Genomic DNA, 26,900 nt, shown 5'->3' with positions numbered 1-26,900 from the left:
ATCTGGGCAATCCTACTATTTAAATTATCTCTCATTAATTGGAAACATGTTTTGACAAAATGGAGACAAACAGAATAGGAAAATATGAAGTCATGCAACTGAGATGCTGTTTTCTTAGTGCTTTTGTGGGAGGTAGAGAAACAGGCACACAGAAGGGGGGCGAAATGAGCCTTGATCGGGTGCCCAAATGTTGTTGGAAGGACGTTATGTAATGTATACATTGCTCTTCTAGCACCACCGACACAGCAGTTCCTGGAAGCAGGTCTTCTATGACTAATTTTTCTGTTGGAAAACAGGCTCAGAGAGTGCGGTGGTTCATTGGGTACTGATTAGCCAGGAGCAGGAGGTAGGGTTGGCGATGGCACCCTGCTCTCCCATTTACCCTGCAGAGGTCAGCAAAGGTGGGATTCCCTGGGGAGGGGAAAGGGAGGGTCCTGTAGGCAAGGCATCACCTAGCCACTTAGGACTCCCCACTGGAATGCAGAGAATGCTAATGGCTACTGGAGGCAGTTGTGGTTTTGTGACAAGAACACTGATCTCGAATAACGACCGGTCCTGCCACTTTTTCCACTTTATGACCGAGACCTCGATTGAGCCTCAGATTCCTCATCTAGAAAATGAGATCATTCCATTGACGCCTAATATGTTCAAGATGCTCTGTTAACTCTATTAATTTTCTATTGCTAGAAGAAACTACCATGAACTTTGTGGACTAAAATACAAATGTATTCAATAGTTCTGGAGGTTGAATTCTGATATGGGTTTGACCCAGCTAAAGTCGAGGGGTCACAGGGCTGGGTTCCTTCTGGAGGCTCTCGGGAAGAATGCATTTCCTTGCCTTCTTTGGCTTCCAGAGGCTGTCAGCGGTCTTTGACTTAGAGCCCCCATGTCCAACTGACATTTCTGCCTTGCTCTTATAAGGATTCTTGTGATTGCACTGAATTCACTTAGATATTATAATACTGTCCCAATCTCAAGATTCTTTTTTTTTTTTTTTTTTTTTTTTAAGAATTTTTTTATTTGAGAGACAGAGAGAACCAGTGGGGGGCGCAGAAGGAGAGGACACTGTGGCATCTCAAGATTCTTAATCTAATCACGTCTGCAAAGTCCTTTTTCTAAGTAAGATGGTGTATTCACAGGTTCTAGTGATTAGAATGTGAGGCTTCTTGTTAGGGGGCATTATTCTATTTACCCTACCATTATTCTATTGATTAAATTTCATAATAACAATTCTGACAGCTACATTTTATTAAAATTTATTGGAGACCTATCATTTATTCACTCATTTACTAATTAACTAACTCATCCATTTTTGCATTTCCTCATTCAACAATAAACATTGCCCTGGTTAGTTGAGAGGCTTTGATGCTCAACTGTCTTGAGAACCTTTCTATCACTTCTGAGATATTTCTCACAACCTAGTAGAGCTTCCTGCCCACAGTAGAATAGTTACTTAATAACTTTGCTATTTGTGATAATGGTTCTAGTAATCATTTGCTCTGATCACAAGTGTTTCAGTTCTTTTCTCCTTTTGGTCAAATGGTAGGTTTGTCCTTCCCCATCGCCTTGGAGATGAGGCCTGGCCGTGTAAATTGCTTTGGCCAATGAAATGTTAGCACAGATGAGTGTTACTTTTGAGAGGATGTGCTAAGAGCTGGCGTGTGATTTGCGTGAGCACGTGTGGAGACACAGCCCTCACCAGCCTAGGTCTATGCTCCCAAACCTTTCTAGCACATGGAGCACAAGCAAGAAAGTTTTGCTATGCTAAGCAACTGAGATCTTGGGTAGTTACTGGGATAACCTATCATTTCCTGACTGTGAGCGCATTCATGATCCCTGCACCTTTCCTGAAGACAGGAGACATAAAGACGCCCCTGTACTTTGGGCAGGCCTTGAGTAATGAGATGTACTTGGGAGCAAGCAGAAGGTCATTGTGACCTCCATTCATACCGTAGCTTCCACATCTGATCTCCAAAATAGTTCCTTAGGGTTGATTTTACTGTTTTCATTTATCAAAGAAACCTAAGCTTAAAGATATTTTGGAATAAGAACACATGACTAATAATAAGTTCTCAGCCAAGTGCCCCTTTTAATGACAACCCCCCCCCCCCCAGCACTGAGAGATATAGGCTGGTGCATAAAAGCACACTGCTCAAGATGCTCTGGGACCTATGGGCAGAAAAGCTGAAGATGGCTGCAGGCACGGTGAGATGGGCCCTCTAGAAGGCATTACCTTGTTCTCCTTCCTTAATGCCTCTTCTACTGCCTGGCGACTGTGTTCTCCAATGTACCAGTCGTTGTTCTGGACGTCCTGCAGTGCGGGTCAATGATGAATATTTTAGGGTCAAAAAGAAGTACTAACGTTCATTAATTAACAAAAGTATACTTTTGTCCCACTAGGGTCAAACCACAGTTTGATTTATAGTAAACATGGAATACAAACGTCCCATTCCTGGGCCTGGGAATGGACACAGAAAAAGTAATTGCAGCTAAGGGACTATGAAACTGGCAGGACAGAGTCCATCTGTCATTGAAAGAAACCAGACATTTCACTCCCCGTCTATTGAGAAAGGTCCTTTGGCTCCACACTCAAAATGGGTAATAAACTCTCTACTGTCCATGCTTTCTGAATCTGCACCTGCTGAAGCTAAGGAGGGATGCATATCGTTTGTGAAGCCAGTGGGGCCTGAGTCCTTGTAAAACCAGCAGGGGAGGGAAAGGTGCAGATCGAGAGCATCTTTATAGCACATCTGTGACACCACATGCCGTGGAACTGGGATTCGAACCCTGGTCTGTCTGGCTTCCTCCCTGTACCATGATCCCTTATTATACCAATTGATTTATTTTTATTATAAAATCCATTATAACAAGGGTGCCTGGGTGGCTCAGTCGGTTAGGCATCTGCCTTGGGCTCAGGTCATGATCCCAGGGTTGTGGGATTGAATCCCACACCAGGCTCCCTACTCAGCAGGGAATCTGCTTCTCCCCCTTCCCCATCTCCCTCCTCCCCTTAACTTGTGTGCTCTCTCTCTCTCTCAAATAAATAAAATCTTAAAAAATAATCGACCACAACAGAAGAAAGAGCCATCAGGGAGATGTACCATGGATCTGCAATTCCTTTACTGGATCCTAAGGATGATAACATTAAACTATCCCCTGTCTAAGTCCAACATCTCCAAGGCCATTCTTCATTCATTATCCCAGACCATCCCTGCAATAGTCCTGTGAGGTAGGCATGTCAGGACAGTGCAGGGACTCAGCATCTGTCACATGGTTGGCAAGAGAGCAGTTTTTTGTTCTCCATCCTCCCAGCACATACCTGATCCTTCTGTACAATGGGTACACTAGCTCCAGCCTAACTGCAAACTCACTGGCTGCCACCCTCTGGTGGTCAAAGGACATGGGTCTGGCCAGCCAGATGGGCTTGCTGTTCTCTGGACATGCATAGCTTCGGGGCTTGGCATGAGCCAGCCCTGTTGTCCGGACACCCTCCCGTGCCTCATCCTTTCCTCCTGCCTGGCTCTGCCATTCTCTTCCATCGAGTGGGGGGTCAGAGTCATCTCTTATTTAACACCCCCTTTGGAATACATACCTAGTCCTTACCCCCTGAGAAGGTCCAAGGGCAGGACTAGCCCTGCTCACTCCTGCAGAGCCTTGGAACAGGCTCCAGAAACAAAGGAGCCTCAGAGCCCCATCTCCTTCTGAAGTGGGAGCTCTTGGAGCTCAGAGTGGTCTGCTGCTTCTGGAGGGTCTCAGATAGTCCAGGGGCTTGGCAGGGCTTAGTTGTGGTGCCTCTCATCTCTTCTAACTTTATTTACTTCTTCAAACTAGAACACACTTAAGAGATTTTATAGTCTTGGGTTTTTCCAGGTGTGGTTATGAGTGCCAGCAGGTGAGTTTAGGTGGTACTCAGACACAGCATTAAATAACTCCGCATTAGCTGGGGGAGAAGTAGCCCCCTTTCAGTTCTCTGTCTAGCCCTTAGAATAATTCAAGAGGAAGGTTTCCTTTTTGTTCTAGTATGTCCTTAATATCTCTCCGGCATTTCTAATCTCTCCTGCAACAGAACAATCCTTGTGCTGAGAACCATTAGTGACTGGTGGGATCTTGCTGCAATTTAATGGCCTTGTTTTGTTGGACCTAAAATGACTTAAAAATGTGGTAAAATGTCACAGTATAAGATTTACCATTTAAGCCACTTTTAAGTGTATATTCCACTGATATTGAGTATATTCTAAATGGTTGCTTTTGCATCACCACTGTCCATCTCCAAAACTTTGACATCAGCCCAAACTGAAATTCTAGATCCATTAAACAGGCTTTAAATCCATTGAATCATAAAGCCCATTCCCCCTTCCCAGACTCTGGCACCCACTGTTCTATTCTGTCTCTATAAATTTGCCTATTTTACCCTCATATAAGTGGAATCACTGTAAAAAATATTGAAAACCAGTAATATATAACCAAAAGGGGAAAAAATAAAGCCAATCATAAGATTCTCCTAGGAATTGTTCAATAAAGCTCTCTTTTGATGCTAAGTTCATCTAGAAAGACACGGCTGAGAAATATTTGTTTTACCTTTTCATCAGAACTTGTGGGGGAAGGCTTTCTCCAGCTTGTGTTTTTATAGTGAAGCAAATTTTCCTGAGGGCTGTAACGGGCTGGAGATTGACATCTCTGAGGATGAAACTGCATGCTTTCTTTATGGTCTGGAAAAAAGGAAATTCACATATAAATATGATTTTGTTTGTGTCTCAGATTGCCTTTCTCCCACGAACTGGAGCTCATCACTCCTTCCTGTGTCTGGGGCAACCTTTTTGGTCTACATGACTGTCATCTCACTTGGGACAGCAATCTCCTCTGGATTGTTCTCTTGCTTTGGCTTTTGCCCCTTTCTCTCTAAGGCATCTGAAGTAATCGTAACAAAATATAATTCTGACTTTGCTATTCTACATGGTAAAAATGCCTCCATGATTTACACTTGAAAGAAAATCCGAATGTTTTACTTCTCACAAGAGGGCCCAGAATAATTCTGTCTATCCGTCCATCCCACTTTGTCTACTCTATTCTGATCGTAATAAATTTTGTCCAGTTTCTTAAATAAGCTGAGCTTGTTCTCAGAAAACATTACTTTTTAAGTTGAAAGAATAACTTTTTGTTTTTATGAAATATCACTTTCTTAACCTAAAAGAATGACTAACAGATAAATTATGGTTATTCAGACTTGGGCAGTTGGCAGATATTTTATTTAAAATGAACAAAGTGAGCCTGTCACTTTATGGAAAACAACTGGCAGTATTTGTTGCCAATTATAAAATTAGATTTTTCTAGTTCAAACTGGAATTTGGAAAAACTTGTATCTACCGCTATTACATAACAGCACACTTTTCTGATGAGGCTGGTGGTGTTACTTGCAAATGTAATTTTTAAAAATATTATAAAATGTCTTAACATCGGAAAGGTCTCAGATCTGTGAATCATTTTCCAAGTGACCAATGTGTGATATTACAAAATCATGCCAGGTTAAAAGATTCTTTAAAGAGCAAGATAGACCAAAGGGCTTTAAAGTAACATAATACAAAAAGTGCATTGAAAAAGTTTAGCTTTCAGGGCAGCCCGGTGGCTCAGCGGTTTAGCGCCGCCTTCAGCCCAGGGCGTGATCTTGGAGACCCAGGATCGAGTCCCACATCAGGCTCCCTGCATGGAGCCAGCTTCTCTCTCCACCTGTGTCTCTGCCCACCCCCCATCTCTCTCTCTCTGTCACTCATGAATAAATAAATAAAATATTAAAAAAAAGGAAAAAGTTTAGCTTTCACATGGAACCTAAATTTTAAGATACTACCACTTGTCAAGTTTTGACATGGTATTTTCTCTTTATACATCAATGAAAATAGCATATTTCCACTGCATTGTCATTCTCATAAATGCTAATAAAGTATGAAATCAAAACCACAAGGAAGGAGTGAAGTGTTAGGAAAAATATGAAGCAAAGATATTTGTAAATACATTTGTAATTTATTTTTTTATTTTTTATTTTTTAAATTTTTATTTATTTATGATAGTCACACACACACAGAGAGAGAGAGAGAGAGAGAGAGAGAGAGGCAGGGACACAGGCAGAGGGAGAAGCAGGCTCCATGCACCGGGAGCCCAACGTGGGATTGGATCCCGGGTCTTCAGGATCGCACCCTGGGCCAAAGGCAGGCGCCAAACTGCTGCGCCACCCAGGGATCCCTACATTTGTAATTTAAGGCAAGGATTAACTCTATAAAAAATCATAAAGCCTTGAGAGTATGAAAACAATATGAAAGTAGAATACTAGACAGTAATAACATAATGTGGAAGAAAGGTGATTAGTATGAAGGCAGAATTATAAGCTATATATATAGTCTTAATTCAGCCTAAAAAAATATAACTGATGTTACAGTCCTAGTTAGTAGCTGAACAAGAACTTTGAAAGAGTGGATACTTTTGACAGTATACTTTGAAACAAAATACTAATAGCAAATATTTACATGCCGGTTACTATAGCATTTAGTTTATTATATGTTTTTTATTCTGCTTGTCATCAAAAAGCTGAATTTTTCTCTAAGTTTACTAAGAATAACAGAATACTTCTGAAAAATATTTTACATTATATTTTAATGGTTCCAAGGATTGTGGCTTTTAATGTGGAGCTTAGGAATGTGTTATAGGAATTACGTACCAAAATGTTTGTTGGAAAATATTTGATCACTTAAAGTTTGAATCACATTCATCATAGTAAGTTAATTTCACCCGCCAATTTAAGACCTTAAAAATAGGAATTATGCTAAAGACATCTCTGATTTTCAAATTTTATAAGTAAAGGAATTTAATTTTCAAATAGTGCAGAATCCATACCATCAGAATTAGAGAATTCTGAGTTTCTTGTAATGCTTGAGAAGACGATATGAACTTCAGATTTCAAACTTCAAGCATGCCTTTATTTAAAATGTTAAAGGTCACCAATGGGTGAATAGAATTGGAATGTATAACTTCCAGGGGGAGAAAGAAAGGGGAATTAAGAGATAAACCCACTATCTGGCAGGAAAAGAAATAGTCAAAAAAGTAGGGCAGAAAGGAGTCACAAAATAATATAAAACTGATCTAAAATATTAGTAATTACAATAAATGTCAAAAGTGTCAACTAAGCATTTAAAAATTAGGTACAGACTGGTTTAAAAATTCTAGTTATGTGCAATAGCATACCTAAATATAATGGCAGAGAGATCACTAGTTGGAGGATGGAGGCTGTATACCAGGCAAATCCGAATGAAGAGAAAGCTAAAAGAGCTATTGAAGTATTTCTAAAAACACTTTAAAAACTTTATTTTAAATTTTAGTAAAGCAGTACACAGAGACATTACTGATATGGCTGTAGCTATCTTTTCAACATGGATCGAAACAGTAAGTGCGTATTTGAGAAAAGAAAATAACCATTATCAACAATGTCTATCACTTGGTTTGTGTAGTTTACATAATAGTGTTCAGTGATTATGAATTTTTCATTGTCTTGTGGCAACTGATTTATTATATTTCCACTCTGAGTGCCTTGCTTGAATATTTAAAAAGTCCTACTTGAAAAGAGCATTTGGAAACAGCTATATGTATTTGGAGTCTATGCAGAGAATGAGTTAAATAGAGCAAAACAACAAACAGAACAACTTTGCTGTGCCGATTTCCCCTGAACGTCCTTCGGATCTTAATTTAATGAGTGAATGAAATTCTGAGCGTATGTTTAACTGATTTTACTGCAAATATTTAACTGATTTTGTTCTAGAATAATGGCAACTAATCTTTGGAAAGTTTATATAATATATTAAATATATATTGCATATCATATATGTACATGTATATGTATACACGTACACACATATATAAATGTATTTACACATATATATTTTACATAAAACTGCATTTACTTTTATAACTGTATAAAATAGCACTCTCCTACTTGGAGAACACAGGGTCATATTAATGAAGAGATTGACATAGGGTAAATAGAACATTATGGGGGGGACACTGTGTAGGTGGTCAATAAAATTTGAGGCAGGATAGCCTAATAAAAAGGCATGCATTGTAGAATCATATTGATATCCATAATTACTAATATTTCCAAATTCTTCTGTATATAAATCTGTTAATGTAGTGTTTGACCTCTACTGATTACTCAAAAAACACTACTGCTTGTGTTGTTAATATTATAAGAGAAACACAGTTCTAGGCTTTCCTTTTTTAAGCTGTATAGAAGCATTTTATTTTAAGCAGGTATCCATACATATTTATTGGCAAATTTTAATTTACTCTTACATGCAATTTGAAAAGTAATTTTAAGAAAGGGCAATATCTTTTAAAGAATATTTAAAGAAAACATCGGAAAATAAAAATTTAAAACAAAAAAGAACATAGATCATCCACAATCCCAAGCTTAAAGAGTAATGTTGTTATAATTTTGGAGTAGAGCCAAAGCTTTCTGGACCCTCTTCCAATATATCAAAATATTTTTTTGTTGTTCTGGTAACTACTTGCTTAGGTTCTGTGATGCTGTGATGAAGCATATATTTGGTTGTAGTCAGTTTCTAACCGCAGCTCCTAAAACCTTTGGAATTTCATAAGTGATAAGAATGATACAGGTACTTTAATATTTATAATAACCCCCATGCAACCACACCTGGGTTTATGATAATGAGGTGACTTTTGGAAAGTGCCTAAGGATGGGGGATGGTTGACAGGTAAACCAGCCAAGCGACTGGAGGGTTGAAATTTTTAGTAGGAGAGCGGGAGAGGGGCTGGAGGTTGAATCAGTCACCAACAGCCAGTGATTTCATCAATCATGCCTATATAATGAGGCCTCTACAAAACCCCAAAGGATGAGGTTCAGAAAGCTTCTGGATTTGTGAATCAGAACACATCCCCGTGCCATCATACAGGGACACAAATGCCATGAGGACAGAAGCCCCTATGTTCAGGACCTTGCCCTATGAATCCCTTCCATCTGGCTGTGGCTGAGTCATGTTCTTTTATAATAAAATGGTAATCCAGCAAGAAGAATGTTTCTGTGTACTCTGTGAGCCCTTCTGGCAAATTAATTGAATCTAGGGAAGGATACTTTGAAACCTTGTATCTATAGCTGGTTAGTAGAAGCCTAGATGACAACCTGAGCATATGATTGGCATCTGATGTGGGCTGGTGGGGTATAATCTTGTGGGATTGAAACCTTAACTTGCGGGATCTAATGGACTCCATGTAGTGTCAGAATAGAATTGAACTGTAGGTCACCCAGCTGGTGTTGAGAATTGGCTGGTGCTGTGGAACCCCCTACTTTGGAATTGTTGGGTACAGAATTATCAGACTCCTAATAGCCTAGCTTGAACTCATTAATCAGGGAATTGAGCCAAGTCTGCTTATCAAGTAGTAGCTGAACTCAAGAATAAGCATTTCCCAAATTCCTTTCTCATTTGTGGAATAAGGATGATGATATCCACATTGACAGAAGTGTAGATTTCACTAGTCTGCCCAGAGAGTACTGCCTCCCTCAGTTCAGGCACTCAAATTAAAACCAGTAAGCTTTAGAGAGCCCACTAGATTGAAAACCGAGTGTTGGGATTGTGTGGTTTTCTGTGCCCCTAGTTTCTGCCAAGCCCTGGTGATCCAGAAATGAATTTTCACCTAGTAGAATGAATACCTGCTCAGTAAGCTGATGGAGGAACATCACAGCTATGAAAACATTGGTTAGCTGAAGGGAAGACCTGTCTCTGTTCTGTATTCTTAGGGCCCAGCCCAATTCTGTATACAAGCCAGGTGCTTCATGGATGTTTGATAACTGAAAGAGGAATCAGTGGTGTTTGAAGGCTCTGGAAACCTTACCCCTGTCCATTCTGGGCTGCTTCCTTAAGAAACTGTTTCTTAGACATGAGTGGAGAACAGTTTGCCAAACCTCAGTCCTGGTGATATACTCCCAGCCCCAGGATGCTTGACTGGACTCATGTCTGTGGAGGCCATCCACTTCACGAACACTGCTGTTCCGATCTTTAATTGTTCTTCATTTTTCACTTGTGCATAGTTTTGTCTTTCAAGTTAAGACTTTGGGATTCTCTCTAAGATCATTCTACCTCTCCATCCCTGCCGCATATTCTCACAACTCCTGCTCAGCCCCTGGACCATACCCCTGGATGCTCCAAGTCTTTCTATCTTCATCACCTAGATCTGGCCTCCAGGACTACTGTTTCTGCCATTTGATTCTTAGGGATTGAGCCCATACTATTAATCACAGCTCCTTCTGACTGCCTTCCTTTAAAAAAGGAAGTCCTCTCTTGGGAAACTCTTATTAGCAATAAGGCACATCAGAGAAAATAAGCTTGCCAGATTGGTTTTCCAATTTAAGGTCCAGATAGTATAGGGCAGAAGAGGAATAAGGACAAGGTGGAGGTGAGGTAGGAAACTCAATTCTAATGGGTCAGTTGGATAGGGAATCCCTAGAGAAGGTAGGGTATTTATTAAAATGTGTCAGTTGCCTACTATGTGTCACATGATGCTGTGTGCATGCGTGTGTGTGTGTGTGTGTGTGTGTGTGTGTTTAACTCTGTGAATTCATATTATTGTTTGTATTTTATGGATGGAAGAGGGAGAGGATCCAAGAATTAACCTGCTCAGGATGACCCTATTGCAGGGAGAAAGGCTGCATTGGGACTTGGTCAGTAGAGCCCTCAGTCTATTCCACTATATCCCATGGAGTCTGCTTCTTTCAGCCCTAAGCCCTCTTGTGGCTCAGCAGAAAGAGATTGCAGGATTAGACCTGAACACAGAATCTACATAGCATATGGAATGAAGAAAGAAATGCAAAAGAACATGATAGAGTTATTTGAACAAAACAATACTAATAAAAACCTACCAACAGTAATATAACACTATATGCTGCTGTAGGCATCTCTGCAGACAGGTATCCTATGTTCATCTTTACAGTCAGTTGGTAAAAGGAGTCAATTTGATTTCCTTTGTTTGACACACTTATAAAGAATATATCTTATAACCAAAGGATTTGCAAAAATTAAAAAGTTTTTCAGGAACAACTGTTGGAGATGATGGGGAATGAGGAGTACTCATATGCTGTTGGTGACACTACTATGTCTACTTTGGAAGATGCATCGAGTACAATTGAAGAGAGGCATACCCTCCAACCTAGACATTTCACTCTTAGAGAAGTTACCATGTTGTGTACCTGAGAAAACTTCTAAAATGTTGTTCATAACATCGTAATGTTCTTAAGAAGAAAACACTGGAAACTACCTAAGTGATCATATTGAATGACTGATCAAAAAATTGTGATATTAACATAATGGAATACTATCTTTCAATGAAAATGAGCTAATTGCACCTACATGCATCACTTCAATGATGTTGAGGCTCACAAACCTAAGTCACAGCGCAGGAATGTTGTAGTGTGATGGCTTACCTGTTTGTTTTATAATTCTTACCTGAGGTGCTCTTACCTCTATTTTGTACACTGTGATTCCTCATCATGAATGGTGAGCTAAAGGAAATATTAGAATTGACAGAATGTTGGTGTTTCTTATGGTAGGTGAAATTCCACTCAAAGGCAAGGTCAGTCATAATGGACTAAGTCCCACTTACAAAGCACTTTATATTTTACTGGCTGTGTCACAAGAATTTCTGTTTTGTAAGGTAATAGGAGGCTGGTTCTTTTTCTCTTTTCTTAAGGCAGGCCAACAGATATGGAACAAATTGACCCATACGAGTTCTTCCTATTGTATTTCAATGAGTGCATATCATGATTCTTTGCTTTTGGAAGCCATGAATTCAGACTTGCCTCGTAATTACAAGTCATTATAGAAAATGATAGGTGGTGGGTTGAGGCTAATATTCTATAGAAATTGTTTACTAGTTGAGAAGAGTGAGGCATAGCGAGCAAGAGGAGCACAGAAGTTAGTTTGCTCCTCTATCTTGAAATGTGAGCTAAGTGAGAAAACTGGATTATTATAAGGAAATCCATATAAGGGTTCCTTAAAGAAAAAGGATCATAAAAATAAAATAAAAGACGGGATGCCTAGGTGGCTCAGTTACTGAAGTGTCTGCCTTCGGCTCAGGTCATGATCCCAGGTTCTGGGATGGAGCTCCATGTCAGGCTCCCTGCTCAGTGGGGAGTCTGCTTAGCCCTTTCCCTTTGCCTCTTCTCATGGCTTGTGCTCTCTTTTGCGCTCTCTCTCTCTCTCTCTCAAATGAATAAATAAAATCTTTTAAAAATATAATAAAAGACAATAAAAAGAACAATATGCAAGTAAGGGAAGGGGAGGTCGTGCCCCTGATGTGGAGGCCTGGCCATGGCAGTGAGAGCTGATATTTATCGGGCACTTGAAACAGGTCTGGCTCTGCTCTTAGCTTCTACTGTAGGATGAGTAATGTTGCCCAAAGACATGGTTTGCTAATGATGACGCTGGGCAGTCTGATTCTGGTGAGCCTCTCCTAATCACGACTCTGTTCTACCAGAAACAGGGTACACTCCTGTAAGTATTTATTGAATAAATAAAAGATAGCATCTTAACTGTGGGCAGGGCACCAGGGAAAGTCAACATCCATGCATTTTCAGAATCAAGCCATTATTGGCAGCATGGGCTACTGAAAAGTGTCTGGGCTTTGAAGCTGGACTTGAGTGGTAAGGAGCTCCGCCTCTTTGGGCCTCGTTTACTCCCTTTGGGGAGTGGGTCAAAACTATCTCCTAAATTCAGTGTCACTTTAAGCTGGGTCTGGTGGCTGAAGAAGGGTTTCCCAAGCAGGGAGAGGATGGAGAGAGGGAAATATGGGGGGAAGTGGTATAGAGAGATTCGGAATAGCATGTGCCAATGTCCTGCAGTCAGTGACAACAGGGATTGAGACCGTGAGAAAGTGGCATGAACTGAGGTAAAGCCACCGGCCAGCTGGGATCATGGAGACCTTAGAAGCACTAATTTTGGAGGCCCTGGATATTGTTGTAAGGAAGTCACCACTAATTTGTAGTGAACTTGCTCAGTGAATCAACGGGCCTGAGCCTTTGCTTCCTCAGATCTTCAGCTGGGACAGCAGTTGTCACAATAACCTGATCAGGCAAGTCTTAAATCAGATAATGGCATTTCCAACCTCCAACCCTCTATGAAGTTTTGTTCAAAACTGTAAGTTTGTGTGTGGTAACCTACAAGCAACCAACTGAAAATAATATGAGATGACCAACTTTTCTCCCCAGAACGATTTGTGTCCATTTCAGTAAATCCTGTCTAGTTAACATCCAAGCCTTCAGATCTCCCTGACTTCTCTAACAAGCAATCACTAGTAAATTGCAGGAAGAACAATGCCATTAGCTTTCCCTAACAACTGTGACTCACCCATTTCCCTTGGGCCTCATCATTGGGCTTTCAAAGACCAAAGATTTCCCATTTCTCAGGAAGCCTGGGTGTGTCATTATCCAAGACAACACATGGCCTGACCCCCAGGCTGCCTCCCAACAAGGCATTCCTGGCTCCTTACCTGGCAGTGACAAGAGGGATCTCTGGAATACTTTGAGTTTGTGACAGGTGAATTGATTCAGGCTTCATCTGATAATGAGGAACTGCATAAAGGAGTCATATAATTTGGTCAGATTGTACAAAGAAAATGAGACCTAATGGAACTTCTATAATTTCATCCGTGTGATCTCTGATCAGTAGGAGCGGGGCTGTTTGTGGTCAGCAGAAACTGTGATCTACATATTCCATGACTCCTCTGGCCCCGGGCACAGCTTCTCTCTGAGGCTCTGAAAACTGCTTTGAATAGTGAATATTCAAAAATATGGAGAATAATGAATCTGGAATTCATCATTGAGCTTCCTGAAATGCAGAATATTACATTGGAAGGTATTTGGTACTGGAAGGGGTTGACAGGGAAGGGAACCAAAGTTGAATTCCACATTCAAATGAAAACTTATGTAGGGACATAAATAAAAAAGTGAAACCGAGAACTCCTCTGGCCAGGGGGCTGCCCAGTGCTTGGTCCATGCTCTCCAGAAGTCTCTCATCTCCTCTGTGACAGGGTTGGAGAGCTCCTAGGATTCTGATGTAGACCAGCCTTTTCTACCTGCTTACCAGCAGGAATACATTTTTCTCAGTTTTTCCCTTTTGATCTCTAAATTTTGAAAAGTTCTGCCAACCATATGAACTGGAGTTATTTAGTAATTACATATGCTACGGGTGTGACCACTATTTCCTTTTCATCATGAATAGATTTTAATCTGGCATTCAAATCACCAAGGGCATATAATCATACTATGATATGAAATGCCATAAAACATTCTTCCAGTTGCAGTTGTATGTAGTAAAGTTAAGGAAGCATATCGACTTCATGTCTTAGTTCTGGTTGTTGCTCTGTGCTCTTGCTCTGTCCAAGGTGGGTCACAGACTGGACACCTTCAATTGAGGGCTATGATTACTTGCAATATGATTGGGGTTGATGCCTGGTCTACTAGTCACCCATCCCATAAAATCATTTCATGTCCTCAGCAGTAACCCTGAGCCTCTGCCCCTCATGAGCGGAGCAACATGACATCTTTGGACTGATAATCATGGAAGTCCAAGGTGACAACATCTGAACATTTTATTAGGATGTTGAGCTTCAGTGTGGAAAAGGACACAGTTTCCTTTAGGTTTTAAAATTATTTAGAATTGCCAGCTGGCCCCCACTTCTCCGACAGGGACACTTGAGAATCAGCAAACCCAGGTGAGGCCCACTCAAGCCTAACTTCCTCAGTATAAAGATGAGCAGACTTGAGACCCACAGAGGCAACACAATGTGTCCAAAACCACACAGTGAGTTGGTGGCAGCCTCTGAAATCCTAACCCAGTGGTGCTTTGTGGAATTATGCTGTCTGTATTAACTCTGGGCCATGGCTCAGGCCCTTTGGCTTTGACATAATTCATTATTGTAAGCAAATGGTGAATGGTATTTCAAAGGTAGGCATGAACTTACTGCTACTTAGCATCTTGCCAACTACCAAGTGAATGTTGGATTGCATTGCACAATGACACCAACAATGTGTACATGTGTCTATGAGTGTGTGCACTCAAATGAGGGTATATGTCTGTGTGTGCATGGGTGACATCAAAGCTGGGAAGACCAAGAGCTTCTCCTGAGCAGTGCGCTGGCCATCCATGTCTCCTAAAGTGGTGCAGGGGCTGGCAGTGGGCCTCCTTCTTTTCAGTTGCCTGTGGCAGAAGCAGGACCTCCAGCTCACCCCCAATTTAAATCACCTTATTTCAACCAGAGGGCTCTTGAGTAGACTGTGGGATCCTGGGCTTGTCTGGATTACATCATCATGCACACACGCAGGTGTTCGTGTATCCCAGGCCCTGAAACAATCCTTTTAAAAAATAACTAGTGCCATAAATCTGGAAATGGAACTCAACCTCATGGTATCAGGTTATGAAAACAAATGTAAACAGCTTACCTCTCTCTGTTCCTAGGACCTGCATTGAATGAACAAAAGAATAGTAATATTGAGTGACTCTTGGTGATAGAGAATTTTACATTAAACCATGTGTTTTGGAGCAACTGGTTAGTGGAATTTGGGCAACATTTTTGTTAGTATAAATTTTTTAAAACCTACAAATAATTCTCCAAAAGACGAAGCAATAATCAAAATGTTATACTCTCTATGTGATGCAACAGGCAAATATGCAGTCTGCTGATGAGGTCATAAGTTACTTTGACTCTTGTGAAAACAACTGAACCATAGCTGTCAACAACCTTAGGATTGCTCCTATTCTCGTCCCAATAGTTCCTAAAACACCTGAAATCTGGACCAAGTTCCATGCACAAATATGACCAGTATATCATTACCTATAGTGTCAAGTCCTGGAAACAATCTACATGCCCATCTAAGTGAGAATGGTTAAGTAAATATTGGTGCTATACTGACTTATTGGAGTATTACAAATGCATTCCAAGTATTTATGTAGAGTATGAAATAGCATTATGCTACAAGCATGTCTCAATGTTACATGAAAAGTTCAGGCTGCAAACTGGACTTATTCTGTATTTACTTGCAGGTGTGTGTGTGGGGGTATGGGTGGGTGTACTGACCCTGGAGCCCAGGTCTCCTGACTCAATTGGACTTCGCAGACAAGAAACCTTCAGCAACAAATAGCTCAGAGAAGCATTGAATCTCTTGTTTGAAGCTAGCGACAGACAAGCCCCTTTGTTTTGAAGACCTCGGTGTCCCCTTGGGTTCTGGAAAGAGGCCATACTTTCATCATGGACAGCAAATGAGGCAATTCTATAGGCTAAGTAAAAAGGGTCATGAACATTCTATTGAGTGGTTTGGAAGTCTCCCCACTGGGTCTTCCCCAGGACTTTGGACCTGGCAGTTCAAAGTGCCCAATCTGAGGTTATTGTGGAGACAGTCTTGTCCAGGACAATCTCAGGCTTGTTGAAAGAGTTGGGGGAGCAGAGCTAGAAAAATGGCTAAGAAGCCATCTGTCTGGGAGAGCAAGTATTTTGTTTAATTGCGATCCAGCCCACTTTGTGCTTGAGGGCTCTGAATTTAAAGTGGAATGCAATTAGAAAAGTGGGCGAAGGGACACCTGGGTAGCTCAGCGGCTTGGCCCCTGCCTTCAGCCCAGGGTGTGATCCTGGAGACCTAGGATCGAGTCCTGCATCGGGCTCCCTGCATGGAGCCTGCTTCTCTCTCTACTATGTCTCTGCCTCTCTCTCTGTGTCTCTCATGAATGAATGAATGAAATCTTAAAAAAAAAAAAAAAGTGGGGGAAAATCTCTCTAGTTTACCTACTTTACCTTTTTGTTTGGTTATTAAAAAATAAACATATTCAAGCTACAGAGTAATGCCTCATTATGTCCCTCCCTCCATCCCTCTGTCCTTCTTTCTTTCCCTCCTCTTCCCCTCCCCTCCTTTTTCTTCTTTTTTTCTTTCAAGCTACTTTCACTTGGAGGTGTCTCTGTTTCCTGAGGTAGAGAGTCATAGAGTGGGGAGTAGACCTGGACTTTCAGAGGCTGGCTTGGTCTGCTGCTGCTGTGGAGACTCTGACAAGTCTTCCACCTCCTTGAGGCTTCTTCTTCTCTTAGGGTTTTATGAGAATTAAGTGAGACAATGAGTCTCTCTTTGGCAACTATGATGTGCTCTGTGAATTTGAGTTGGGGTGGGCAGCACACCATTTCTGCTGGGAATGGGTTCAGGTTCCCAAGATATAATGTGAGTAAGCACTTCACACCCAAGGATGGCATTTGCCCCATGATATGGGCTTTTGTGGTGGAGAAATGGCCTTGACTCTTGGCCCAGACAAACAATGGGGAAGTGTCTTGGCAAAAGATAAGGAGGAAGAATGTGTTTTCCACTAGGCTGTGTTGTTTAGATGATATCTACTTCTAGAATGCCAACCAAAGACAAAGAAAACAGATTGTCCTGCTTGACCCCTGTTGTCTAAGGCTGACCTCACTACTTCCTTCTTGCTCCTTAGTGATCGGAGGGCTTATTGTCTTTGCAGGCTGACCAATTAGTTTGTGGACTATAGATCATCTTGGGTGGCAGCCATCTGCTATTGGAGACACATCAATTTGACCCACAGGAAGAAAGTGGTGGAGTCTGAGAGTGCCCAGCAGCAGAGTGCCACACCTGCCTTTCTCCTTCCTGGTGGCACTTGGAAAATCTAACACCTCCCAAAAGAGGGGGAACTGGGTGAGGTCCTGATGAGAACCAGGGCAGGCCTTCTCATTCAGGAGTTATGTACCATCCTCCTTGCCATGATTGTCTGATGGATGAAAGGTAGTAAAAGTGTCTTATTGAGTGACAAGTGAGAAATGTGACGTTTGATTTTAGTATTTTCATAAAGCCAAATAAAAGACAGAACAAAAGAAAGAAAATAAATTAACCTGCCACCTTAATGTAGGAGCATAGTTGACATACTAAGGCAAGAACCAGGTCCCTTAGGAAGCCAGTGGGAATGAGATGAGGTCACTCTGGTTGTATTACCAGGACTTTCCGTCAGTTACAGCAGACCCACCACTTCTTGGGGAACTTCCTCATTGAGGGTCAAGGAATTGAATGTGGAGGGGCTCTAAGGCAGCTCCATAGCCCCTGACTTTCATGCCATTTATTGAGCTTCTACTGCTCACTTGGTCATTGATGCATTTGCTTTGACTTACTTTAACTTTTTCATAAAAATTTTGCAAAGAAGTATATCTCTATTTTATGGCCGAGAAAACCAAAAGAAGGGTGGATTGTGTGTGTGTGTGTGTGTGTGTGTGCGCGCGCTCACGCACATGTGCACGCAGGGGAGAGACTTGCCAAAGTTCACAAAGGTGGTATGTGGCACAGCTAGATTCAAACCCAGGTCTGTGTGGGTTTGTATATCAAAATTTTCGTTCTGAGCCATGTTGCCTTTCTTGTGAAGAACAAATGGCAAGGTATAGTACAGTTGCAACACCTTATTTCTATATAACTGAAGACTGGAAGCCTTCCGTGGAAGCCTTATGTCTTCCATGGAAACTGGGATGCTATTCATTGGACCAGGGAACTCTAAGTACTGAATTTACTCAAAATAAAACAGAATAAGACCTTGGTCTAAGATCTGGATCTTAACGTGTTTTGGTTCAGTTTTCTCATTTTTAAAGTAGGGATAATAATACATTTTGAGCATAGCTATTATGAAAATTAAGTGTGATAAAGGCTCCGAATCAAATAGTGTCTTGCCCATCACAGACTCTAATGCACAGAAATCCTTCTTTATTTCCGAGGACAAAATTGTCACTTACCTCACTTAAGTCCTTTAAGCTTATTTGCCTGTAAGGAAAAGAAATACGGTGTTACAGTTCATAATGATCAAGATAAAATCACTCTGAGCCCTTAAAAGCCCTTAAAAGCCCTTGACTGCATTTTCATTGCCAAATTAACTGCCCATGGTCCACTGTGATATTCATCACTGTTCTATAAAGCAAAAGCCAGGTTATTTCTTCTCATAATTTTCTAAGCTACTGAAGAAGTTACAAGGCAATATGAAAGATGGTGACAGAAAGGACGTGAATAAACTAGCTTTTCATTTTCAGAGAATTTAAATAACGTCATCTTTTCTCCTTATATTTAGTTTTCTGTGTTGGATTCATTAGCACAGTCAGATCTGCTACTATTACCTTGATTGCAAACCGTTAGTGTTTTGCTTTGAGGAAGTGTGATGAGTCCTATGTATGAAATTGTAGGGTCTGGTGGGATCCCAGGAAGCCATGTGTCAGAGGAGGGAGGCTTCCATGAGAGGGTTTGAGACAAACCATGGAATGAATGATGAGACAAGAACTCAACACGCAGTGCGGTAATGTGAGGTCCTGGGCAGGTCTCAGAAGAACTGGCAAGCCTTTCATGGATACTGACAATTTAGTCAGTTTGCCCCTCTGAGCCTCATCTTTTTCATCTGTGGACTGGCCACAAAGCCATTCATCTTGGGGGGTTATTGTGAGGATTGCTAGAGATAAGGATGACAATGTGGGGCACTCCGTGAGCACTGCTGTTGGAATGTGGTCAAAGTCAGATGAGGAATGATGAAAAGTGTGGGGGTGGTGGGCACATTCTATCTGCCTGGGTCTGCTGGTGGGAAACTGGCCCTGAGGGAATGTGGGGAGGTTGAGGCAGCAACACCAGCCTCAGATGGAGACTGTTGATCTAGCGTGATGGAGATGAGCCCCAGAGCACACAGTGCTCGGATCATGTATCCTGCTCTGAGACCACCAAGCAGCAGGCAGTTGGACCAAGGGCCATATTTTGTAACCAGTTCATCAGCCCATCAGAATTGGTACATCGGTACCAACTGGTACTCCCTGTCTCCCCCTTTCAATGAGGCAAATTAGACGATAAAGAGATATGACTAGAGGTAATAAAGTAGAACAAACACCCATAGTATTAATTATTTGGGTTAAATTGAGGCTAATTTCTGTTTTTAATGTTTAAGAGATCTGGCATTTTAGGACTACTGACCAATTGGCCATGTGGCTTCAATTTAAATTGTGCAATTGATTTTAGACTTGTGATTTTAAGTTACAAGAGTTAAGCTATGTTTGACTCCACTTATAAAGAATTTGAACTGTTTGAGGGAACTTGAATTTTTCTAGATATATATATTTACCTTATAAGATTTATAAAATTTTTAAAATTTTGCTTGTTAGGGTTTAAAGTTAGATATATAAAGGTATTTCAAATGCTTAAGGAGGTTTAGCTGAATTTATAAATAAGTCTTGCTGTCTAGATTCCTTAACCTACCTAGTGTGACAGAGTGTCCTTCCGTTGAGATAAAATTGCTCAATTTATAAATACAGCAATATACTTTATTGATGGAAATTTGAGGCTTTAGGAAAGCTAGGCTTTGGAAGTGGTAACATTAAAAAACTGGATTTTTAAGTGATAACCCAAGTCATTATAGGAGGGTTTTCTGTGCACAGCAATGTCTTTGGGCATGGAAATGCCTATGTTGACAAGATTCTACAAGTTAGTTGCTCCCTTTACCTATAAAATGAAGGCATCAGGCTTTGGTGGTGGTTGGAGGGGCGGGGGTCCTCTTAAATGACATTTATGAAGATAGAGAGACCTGCACAGTCACAAAATGGCAGAGCAGGGTGGGCACTTGGCTCCTTACTGCATCGCATTGCCTCTCTGAGAGCATCTTTCATCTCGTGTCAGTTGTCCTGTGTTCTGTTTTGGAGATGGCCAGCCTATAAGCCATGGTCACTGCCTACATAGCATGAATAAGCTTCCCCTCCATCCTTTTCTCTGCATAATCGGTGCTCATTGTGTATTTGAGGATAATCCACTTTACTATAAAAATAGCCATTTTTGAGTGTCCCTTAGATTTTGCTTAGTTTTAAATAAACTGGGTTTGAATCCTTGCTCTGTCATCTGTGAGCTCCCTCATCCTCAAGAAGTAAAGCCCTTCTCTGAAGCTTGATTTTCCCACCTGTAAAATGGGTAAACCCACACAGAAATGAGGAGGGTTGATTAAGGTGCTCATGAAATAATATACATGAAAGCTATTTGGAAGAAAATAACACCTTCTGTCCTCAGAACACCTTTAACAGTCATATTTTCTTTTAAATAAAACTTTTGCTCCAACATAATTATGGGTCTCGTGCTCCTGTAAGAAGTAATGCAGAGAGATCTTGTGTGCATCTCACCCAGTTTCCTCCAATGGCAACATCTTGCAAAACTATAAAGATAATAATTAAATTCATGCTCTCAAATCCATAGTTCCCATCCATAAGTTCCTGTTCCCGTACAAATTTGTGTATCTTCATGGTAATCCAGGCTTCCTTTCTATTAAAGGACTGTAGTTTCTCAATATCTCCATAGATTCTTTTGTTTGCACTTCCTACATCATCAGAATGTACAGTTTTGTCCTTGAAATTGCTTGAACTGATGCGGTGCCAGCTTTGCTGGTTCAAAGGGAAAACTGTAGTTAGGCGAACAGGTGTTTTGTGGTTAAATATCAGGTACCTTCTTTAAATTACATTCTGGCTGAATCCTGCACAGAGGGGTTGGAGTTTGCTAGCTGCAGGGAGACGTCTCAACTCATGACCTCTGCGTCCCCCTCAGTAAACTGGGGGTTGTGATACAGCTCTCTGCACAGTGTGGTTGGGGGACTACATGAGGTAAAGCATCCAAAAGACCCCAGAATTGGGTCCATTGTGTAACAAGCACTCAGCAAAGTTCCATTTCTCTGACAATTATTCAGGATGCTTTTCTTTGGTGCATGTGCCATGGTATTAAAATTACAATGGCTACATCGTGGGAAAGTTATTCCCTTTTTAATCTCTTTCTAATTATGTCAAAGAGAGAGTTTCAGTACAGAGGTTACTTTATCCAAATACTGCTCTTGCATTTTAGTTGTCGTCTCTTTTAAGAGACAGAAAATGCCCCAGGCTCAAAATTTTGGTCTGAAATTGGCTGTGTTGTAGTGACGGTAATGATGTTTCCCTTTTAAATAAATTTACTTACCTTAAAGAAAATTTGCTGAGCAAAAAATAATTAAGTACATGGATAGGATAAAAATCATAATAATGGTCCATGAAGGGAATGCCCCACAAACATTCCCCAGACTTCAAAGTCCTCTTCTAATTTTCAGTCGTCAATGAAGGATTTAAGTTGCATGTTCATTAACAGAAGTGCTTCTATTCAGCAATGGTTTGGTGAAGCCAAGACCTAGCTTTCAAATGGAGACTGGCCGAGCCTGGGGAGACAAATGGATGCAGAAATAGCCAGAGCCACATTCACTGTCAGGGGAGCAGAGGCCATTGTATAGGGCTACAGCTGTCAGCTGCCTTCCGTGGCTGCTGTGGACTGCTACCTGTCAATCACTGCCTCCCCTGAGGGAGGGCCATCCATCCCCCAGAGCCTAAGGAGCAGCTGGTAGGAGGGGAGTGGGCCCTAGTCTTCCTGAATGGGCTGAAGCAGCTTAGCTCTCCAGTGTCCCTTCTGTTTTCAGAGACAGTGAACCTAGCCACAGCCTCCTGTGGTTGTTGACAGTCAACATGTGTGTCATTAGTAATGGCCATCTGACTACCAATATGGTGCCCAACTCAGAATGAATTTGGAAGCTCTCCTCTTATAGCAAAACTCTTTCTCATTCAGGGTGACATTCCTGATGTCTCACACAAGCTCTGTATTTTTTTTTTTTTTTGATCCCTCAGGGGTCCTACACCAATCCTATAACTTTGATCAAGTCACCTAACTTCTGTGAATCTTAGTGACCCTATGTACCCAAAGGTTAGGGAAGTGATTTTTACCGGGCACCTTCTATCAGCCAGCCACCAAGCCTTTGAAAACCATTCTTTAGAGGACTCCTGGAAGGATACAGTGAGGTGGGATGTAATGACCCTCTGGAGAGGTTTATGGTAAAGAGACCCAGCCAGGTTCTCATCACTTCTAAAAGTGATTAAACAAATTTAATTATGGCTGCAGAAACCCCAGTGATGCAAAATGGAGATTTGTAAAGATTCCAACACGATGGCGTTGGCTGCATAATAAGCTGTAGTGATCCAGACTGCAGAGGAACTCATTTACACCTCAAGTGAGCATTATTTTAGACACTGGAAGCTTGAGCATATGTAGGGAAGGCCTAAGGCCCGTCAAAGCTTTGCAGATAGATTCCTAGAACCTGGTTCCCTCTGGGTCCTTAGCCCTGCCTGCGCATCAGCTTCACCCTGGAGAGCTTTAAAAAACAGTGACGGCTCCTTCTCATCTCTATGAGTGATTGAAGCAGGTAATGGGGAATAGTACTTTTTAAAAAGCTTTCCTGATTATTTTAATGTAAAGCCAGGATGAGGAACATTGCACTAGAATATATAGCCTGTATTTCAAGAGAAAAATAGGGTTATAGGTGCCTGATTCTGTCGGGTACATATGGGAGATGATGTTCAGGTGTTTTTCTTTCTTTCCTGTGCAGTGACAGATATTATCCTAGGCACCCTAGAGAAATCACTGCAACTCTGTCACAGGGGGATGGCTATGCTGTTTTCACAAATAAGGAAACTCAGAACTGTCATAAGAGCTTTATGAGCTGATACAGCCAGAAGTGGCTCAGCTGGGATCCAAGCCCAGTTCTGCTGGGTCCCAACACCTGTTCTTTCCAGCACGAAGAAACAGAAGGAAGAGAAAATTCTCTTTTTCTCCACATTGAAGAACCTCATGAGCTCTGATATTTTGTTCATCCTGTGTTCTATCTTCTTACTTCTCTGAGTTTTGACCAGTTCTGAACATGTTAGACTCTTTGGTCAGTAGTCTCTGGGAGTGATACATTTTACATTTCCAATACTGATGACACCACTTCACGGGGTTGACGGTCTACTGTTGGCTGTTGTCTTTCACACTTTGAAACTAGAAATCAAAACAGAGCACATTTGGTGACTCCCGGTCTGGCTAGGACCCTCTGGAAATTGCAGAAGGAATTACAGATTTATCAAAAGTGTACTGTGTGCCAGGCACTGTGCTAGGAACTACTCACGCTGAAATAAGTCAGTGCCTCCTTTTGGGGTGAAACAGACAGTCTTGCATCCAAATAATTATACGGGGTCGGGGGTGGGAAAGCCAGCAACAGGAAATGGCTCCAGGTAATGGGAGCCACAACTATATGCTGGACAAGCAGCGTTGAACACTTGGCATGATTAAGCTTGTGTAATTCTCACATTAGTCCATGAGCTAGGTGGTAGGTATTACTGCAATCCTCCCTTTACCACTGAAAAAGGCCAGAGCTGGGTGAAGGTGAGTAATTTGCTCTAAAGGATTTTCTCAACCTCTGCACTATTGACCTTTTAGGGCCCATTATTCTTTGTTGTGGGCCTGTTCCATACACTGTAGGGTGTTTAGTGGTGTCCCTGGCCTGTACCCACGAGATGCCAGGAGCATTCCTGCCATTGACATGTCACAAAAAAATTTGTCTCTGGACACTGCTAATTTCACTTGAGGGCCAAGTCACCTCCAGCTGAGAACTGCTGCCCCAAATGTGCCCATTCAGAAGAAGGAGCACCTAAATTTTAGCTGGGGCATTTGGAATCGACACCTGAGCGCTTGTATCCCTCCCCACACTGTGAGGCCAGTGGAGAAGCCGGCAGAGGAGGTGAGATTGCACAGGGGAGAGCGGGAGGTGTGTTTGCGTGGGGCTGCAAAGGATGAACAGATGAAGAGACATTCGCCCGAAAAAGAAGGGGGAAATGGCATTTTAGGCTCTTCCACGTTCCCATCAGAACCTGACTGGGTTTTCCACAGAAGCTCAAAATATGCCTGATATTTTCAATTTCTGGATCTTTGAAAAAATGCTTACTAATTAATGCCTTGGCTCCAATCTGCTGATTCAAGATTGCAGTAGGAAAGTGTCATTCACTCCATGCAGGAGCAAAGAGAAATGCTAACTTCTGTTCTGCCTTCTAAAATAAGGCAGTTTTGGAAATTCAAACTCTGTTGGAGGGGAGGAGGGGAAGCCCATTCACATTTGTTACATGTCGTGATTGTTGCTGGCTGCCAGATGCCCCACATGTTTGGGAGTGGGGCTCTGTCGTCAGCTCTTCATGCCAGAGTGTTGGCTTTTTAATTATTTGCCAAAAACATTATTGTCAAACCCGTTATTGACAAATGGGTTTTCACGCGTGATAATATTCCTGCAGCCTGGGTGGTGAGAAGCTGGGGGTCGGAATTGGTCTGCTGATAGCCTGAACACCCTTTCGGTTTTTACATAAAAAGTCCTGATTCCTTTCTGGCACTTACCATTTTCTTCAATAATGAATTCGGGTTTCAAGTGAGCCTTTGTTTCAGTAACTCATTTTATTACAAAGAAGGTGGATTTTCTGTTAAAGAATCGAAGTGCAGGTTTCTAAGACTATGTTCGCTCCAGGCATGGTCAGCCCCTCCGAGCACAGTAGGGAGCCTGTTTCCAGAGATGGTTGGTTGTCCTCCTTGCCCTCCCATACCCACCAGCGACAACACCAAACCTGTCACCTGGGCCCTTTCTGGACTTCAGGAAAGCTGAGCCTCTGAGGGGGGGGTGACCAGCTGCTCTCTGGCTGGGGTGGCAAGGGCTGGTATTTCTTTGGAAGAGTGACGGGTGGCCTGTGGAAAGAGTCACAGTGAGAGTCTGAGAAGGTTGGCTGTGCAGGTGGTTCCTCAGCCAGCCCTGCCTTCTGTGTCCCCAGCTTTGGGTGGGAAGTTAGTTTTGGGGTGCTGGCTGCTTTAAAGGGCAATCTGATCATTTTCAGGTAGCTTTGATGATCAGAACACTCTAAAGTCACTCCCAATGAGCCTAAAACTCCCTCCCCACAACATGCTCTTTGGTCTGGTTCTGTTTTCCAAAGGATATGATGTCATCCTCTGCAGGGCATCACAGATTGCTCAACATGCCGCCTGTCTGGGTTTGAGGACGACTGGAAGATGTGAGCTCTTTAAACGCCCCAAAGAAATAGGAAAATGTTTAAAAGTCAATGAGCGTCTCACTCACCCATTTATTCTGCTGTTCACTCATTTATAAAGTATATCAGGCACTATTGGTGGAGGCTGGAGATGCAGAGAGCAAAAACAGTTCGTTTTTGCTTCCCTCCAGGGTGTCAGAGAGAAGCCATAAGGTACACTCAGAAGTGAGGGTGCTACTCTCTGTGACAGAGGTCCTCTCGGGGCCCAAGTAGGACAGCAGAGTGACCGACTCATCCAGAGCTGTGAAGTCCAGGCTGTGGCTCTTCCCTTCATGTGTATGCACGATAGAATAATAGTAGTATTTCTATGTATATTATATGGAAAAATACATGTGCATATATAAATGTATACCTATACCTTGTAAGTTCCTTTAAGGCATTTCCTAAGTGCTGGTATCATCTGGGGGGGGGGGGGCTTCTTTCTTTCTTTTTTTTTTTTTTTTTTTTTTAAGATTTTATTTATTTATTTATTCATGAGAGGCAGAGACATAGGGAGATGGAGAAGCAGGCTCTCTGCGGGGAGCCTGATGTGAGATGCGATCTTAGGACCCTTGGATCATGACCTGAGCCAAAGGCAGATGTTCAACTGCTGAGCCATCAGGTGCCCCATCTGGAAGGTTTCTAGGAGGGAAGCAACGGGAAAGGATAGAGGAGCAGTGCCCACATCACGAACAGATGAGTGAAGGTACAAAGAGTGGCTAGTTGGGTGTGAGTGAGTGGGAATGTCGTTGAGTAAAGGCTTGTCCACTTTTGTTCACTGGCCAGCTCATACTAGTTTTTCCACATCAACTGCTTGTGTTTTTCTTTTTTAAATTCTGGAGCTTTTCAGATTCTGGAACTCATCATTTAAGTGCATAGCAAAATAAAATTTCTATTTTAAGTGTCTTACCGAGGAGGTGGTAGAGGAGTCTGCA

At 41.8% G+C, this 26,900-nt stretch overlaps 1 protein-coding gene across 4 annotated transcripts in view; it reads right to left on the bottom strand.

The window, feature by feature from the left end:
* CLNK (cytokine dependent hematopoietic cell linker) overlaps window positions 1-26,900 on the bottom strand; it is a 202,878-nt gene that overhangs the window by 13,483 nt on the left and 162,495 nt on the right. For all 4 annotated transcript variants that reach the window (XM_077878198.1, XM_077878231.1, XM_077878220.1 and 1 more), the window contains 8 exons: window positions 26,876-26,895; window positions 25,520-25,630; window positions 18,808-18,835; window positions 15,488-15,506; window positions 13,537-13,618; window positions 11,511-11,551; window positions 4,579-4,709; window positions 2,234-2,311 (listed from right to left, as the gene is read on the bottom strand). In XM_077878198.1, the coding sequence (XP_077734324.1) occupies window positions 2,234-2,311; window positions 4,579-4,709; window positions 11,511-11,551; window positions 13,537-13,618; window positions 15,488-15,506; window positions 18,808-18,835; window positions 25,520-25,630; window positions 26,876-26,895 (510 nt within the window). The remainder of the gene's footprint in view (window positions 1-2,233; window positions 2,312-4,578; window positions 4,710-11,510; window positions 11,552-13,536; window positions 13,619-15,487; window positions 15,507-18,807; window positions 18,836-25,519; window positions 25,631-26,875; window positions 26,896-26,900) is intronic.

The sequence above is a fragment of the Canis aureus genome, chromosome 2, assembly GCF_053574225.1.
Source record: "Canis aureus isolate CA01 chromosome 2, VMU_Caureus_v.1.0, whole genome shotgun sequence".
Classification (NCBI taxonomy): domain Eukaryota; kingdom Metazoa; phylum Chordata; class Mammalia; order Carnivora; family Canidae; genus Canis; species Canis aureus.
The sequence above is the reverse complement of the archived record's forward strand: the minus strand, read 5'-3'. Positions and strand labels throughout refer to the sequence as shown.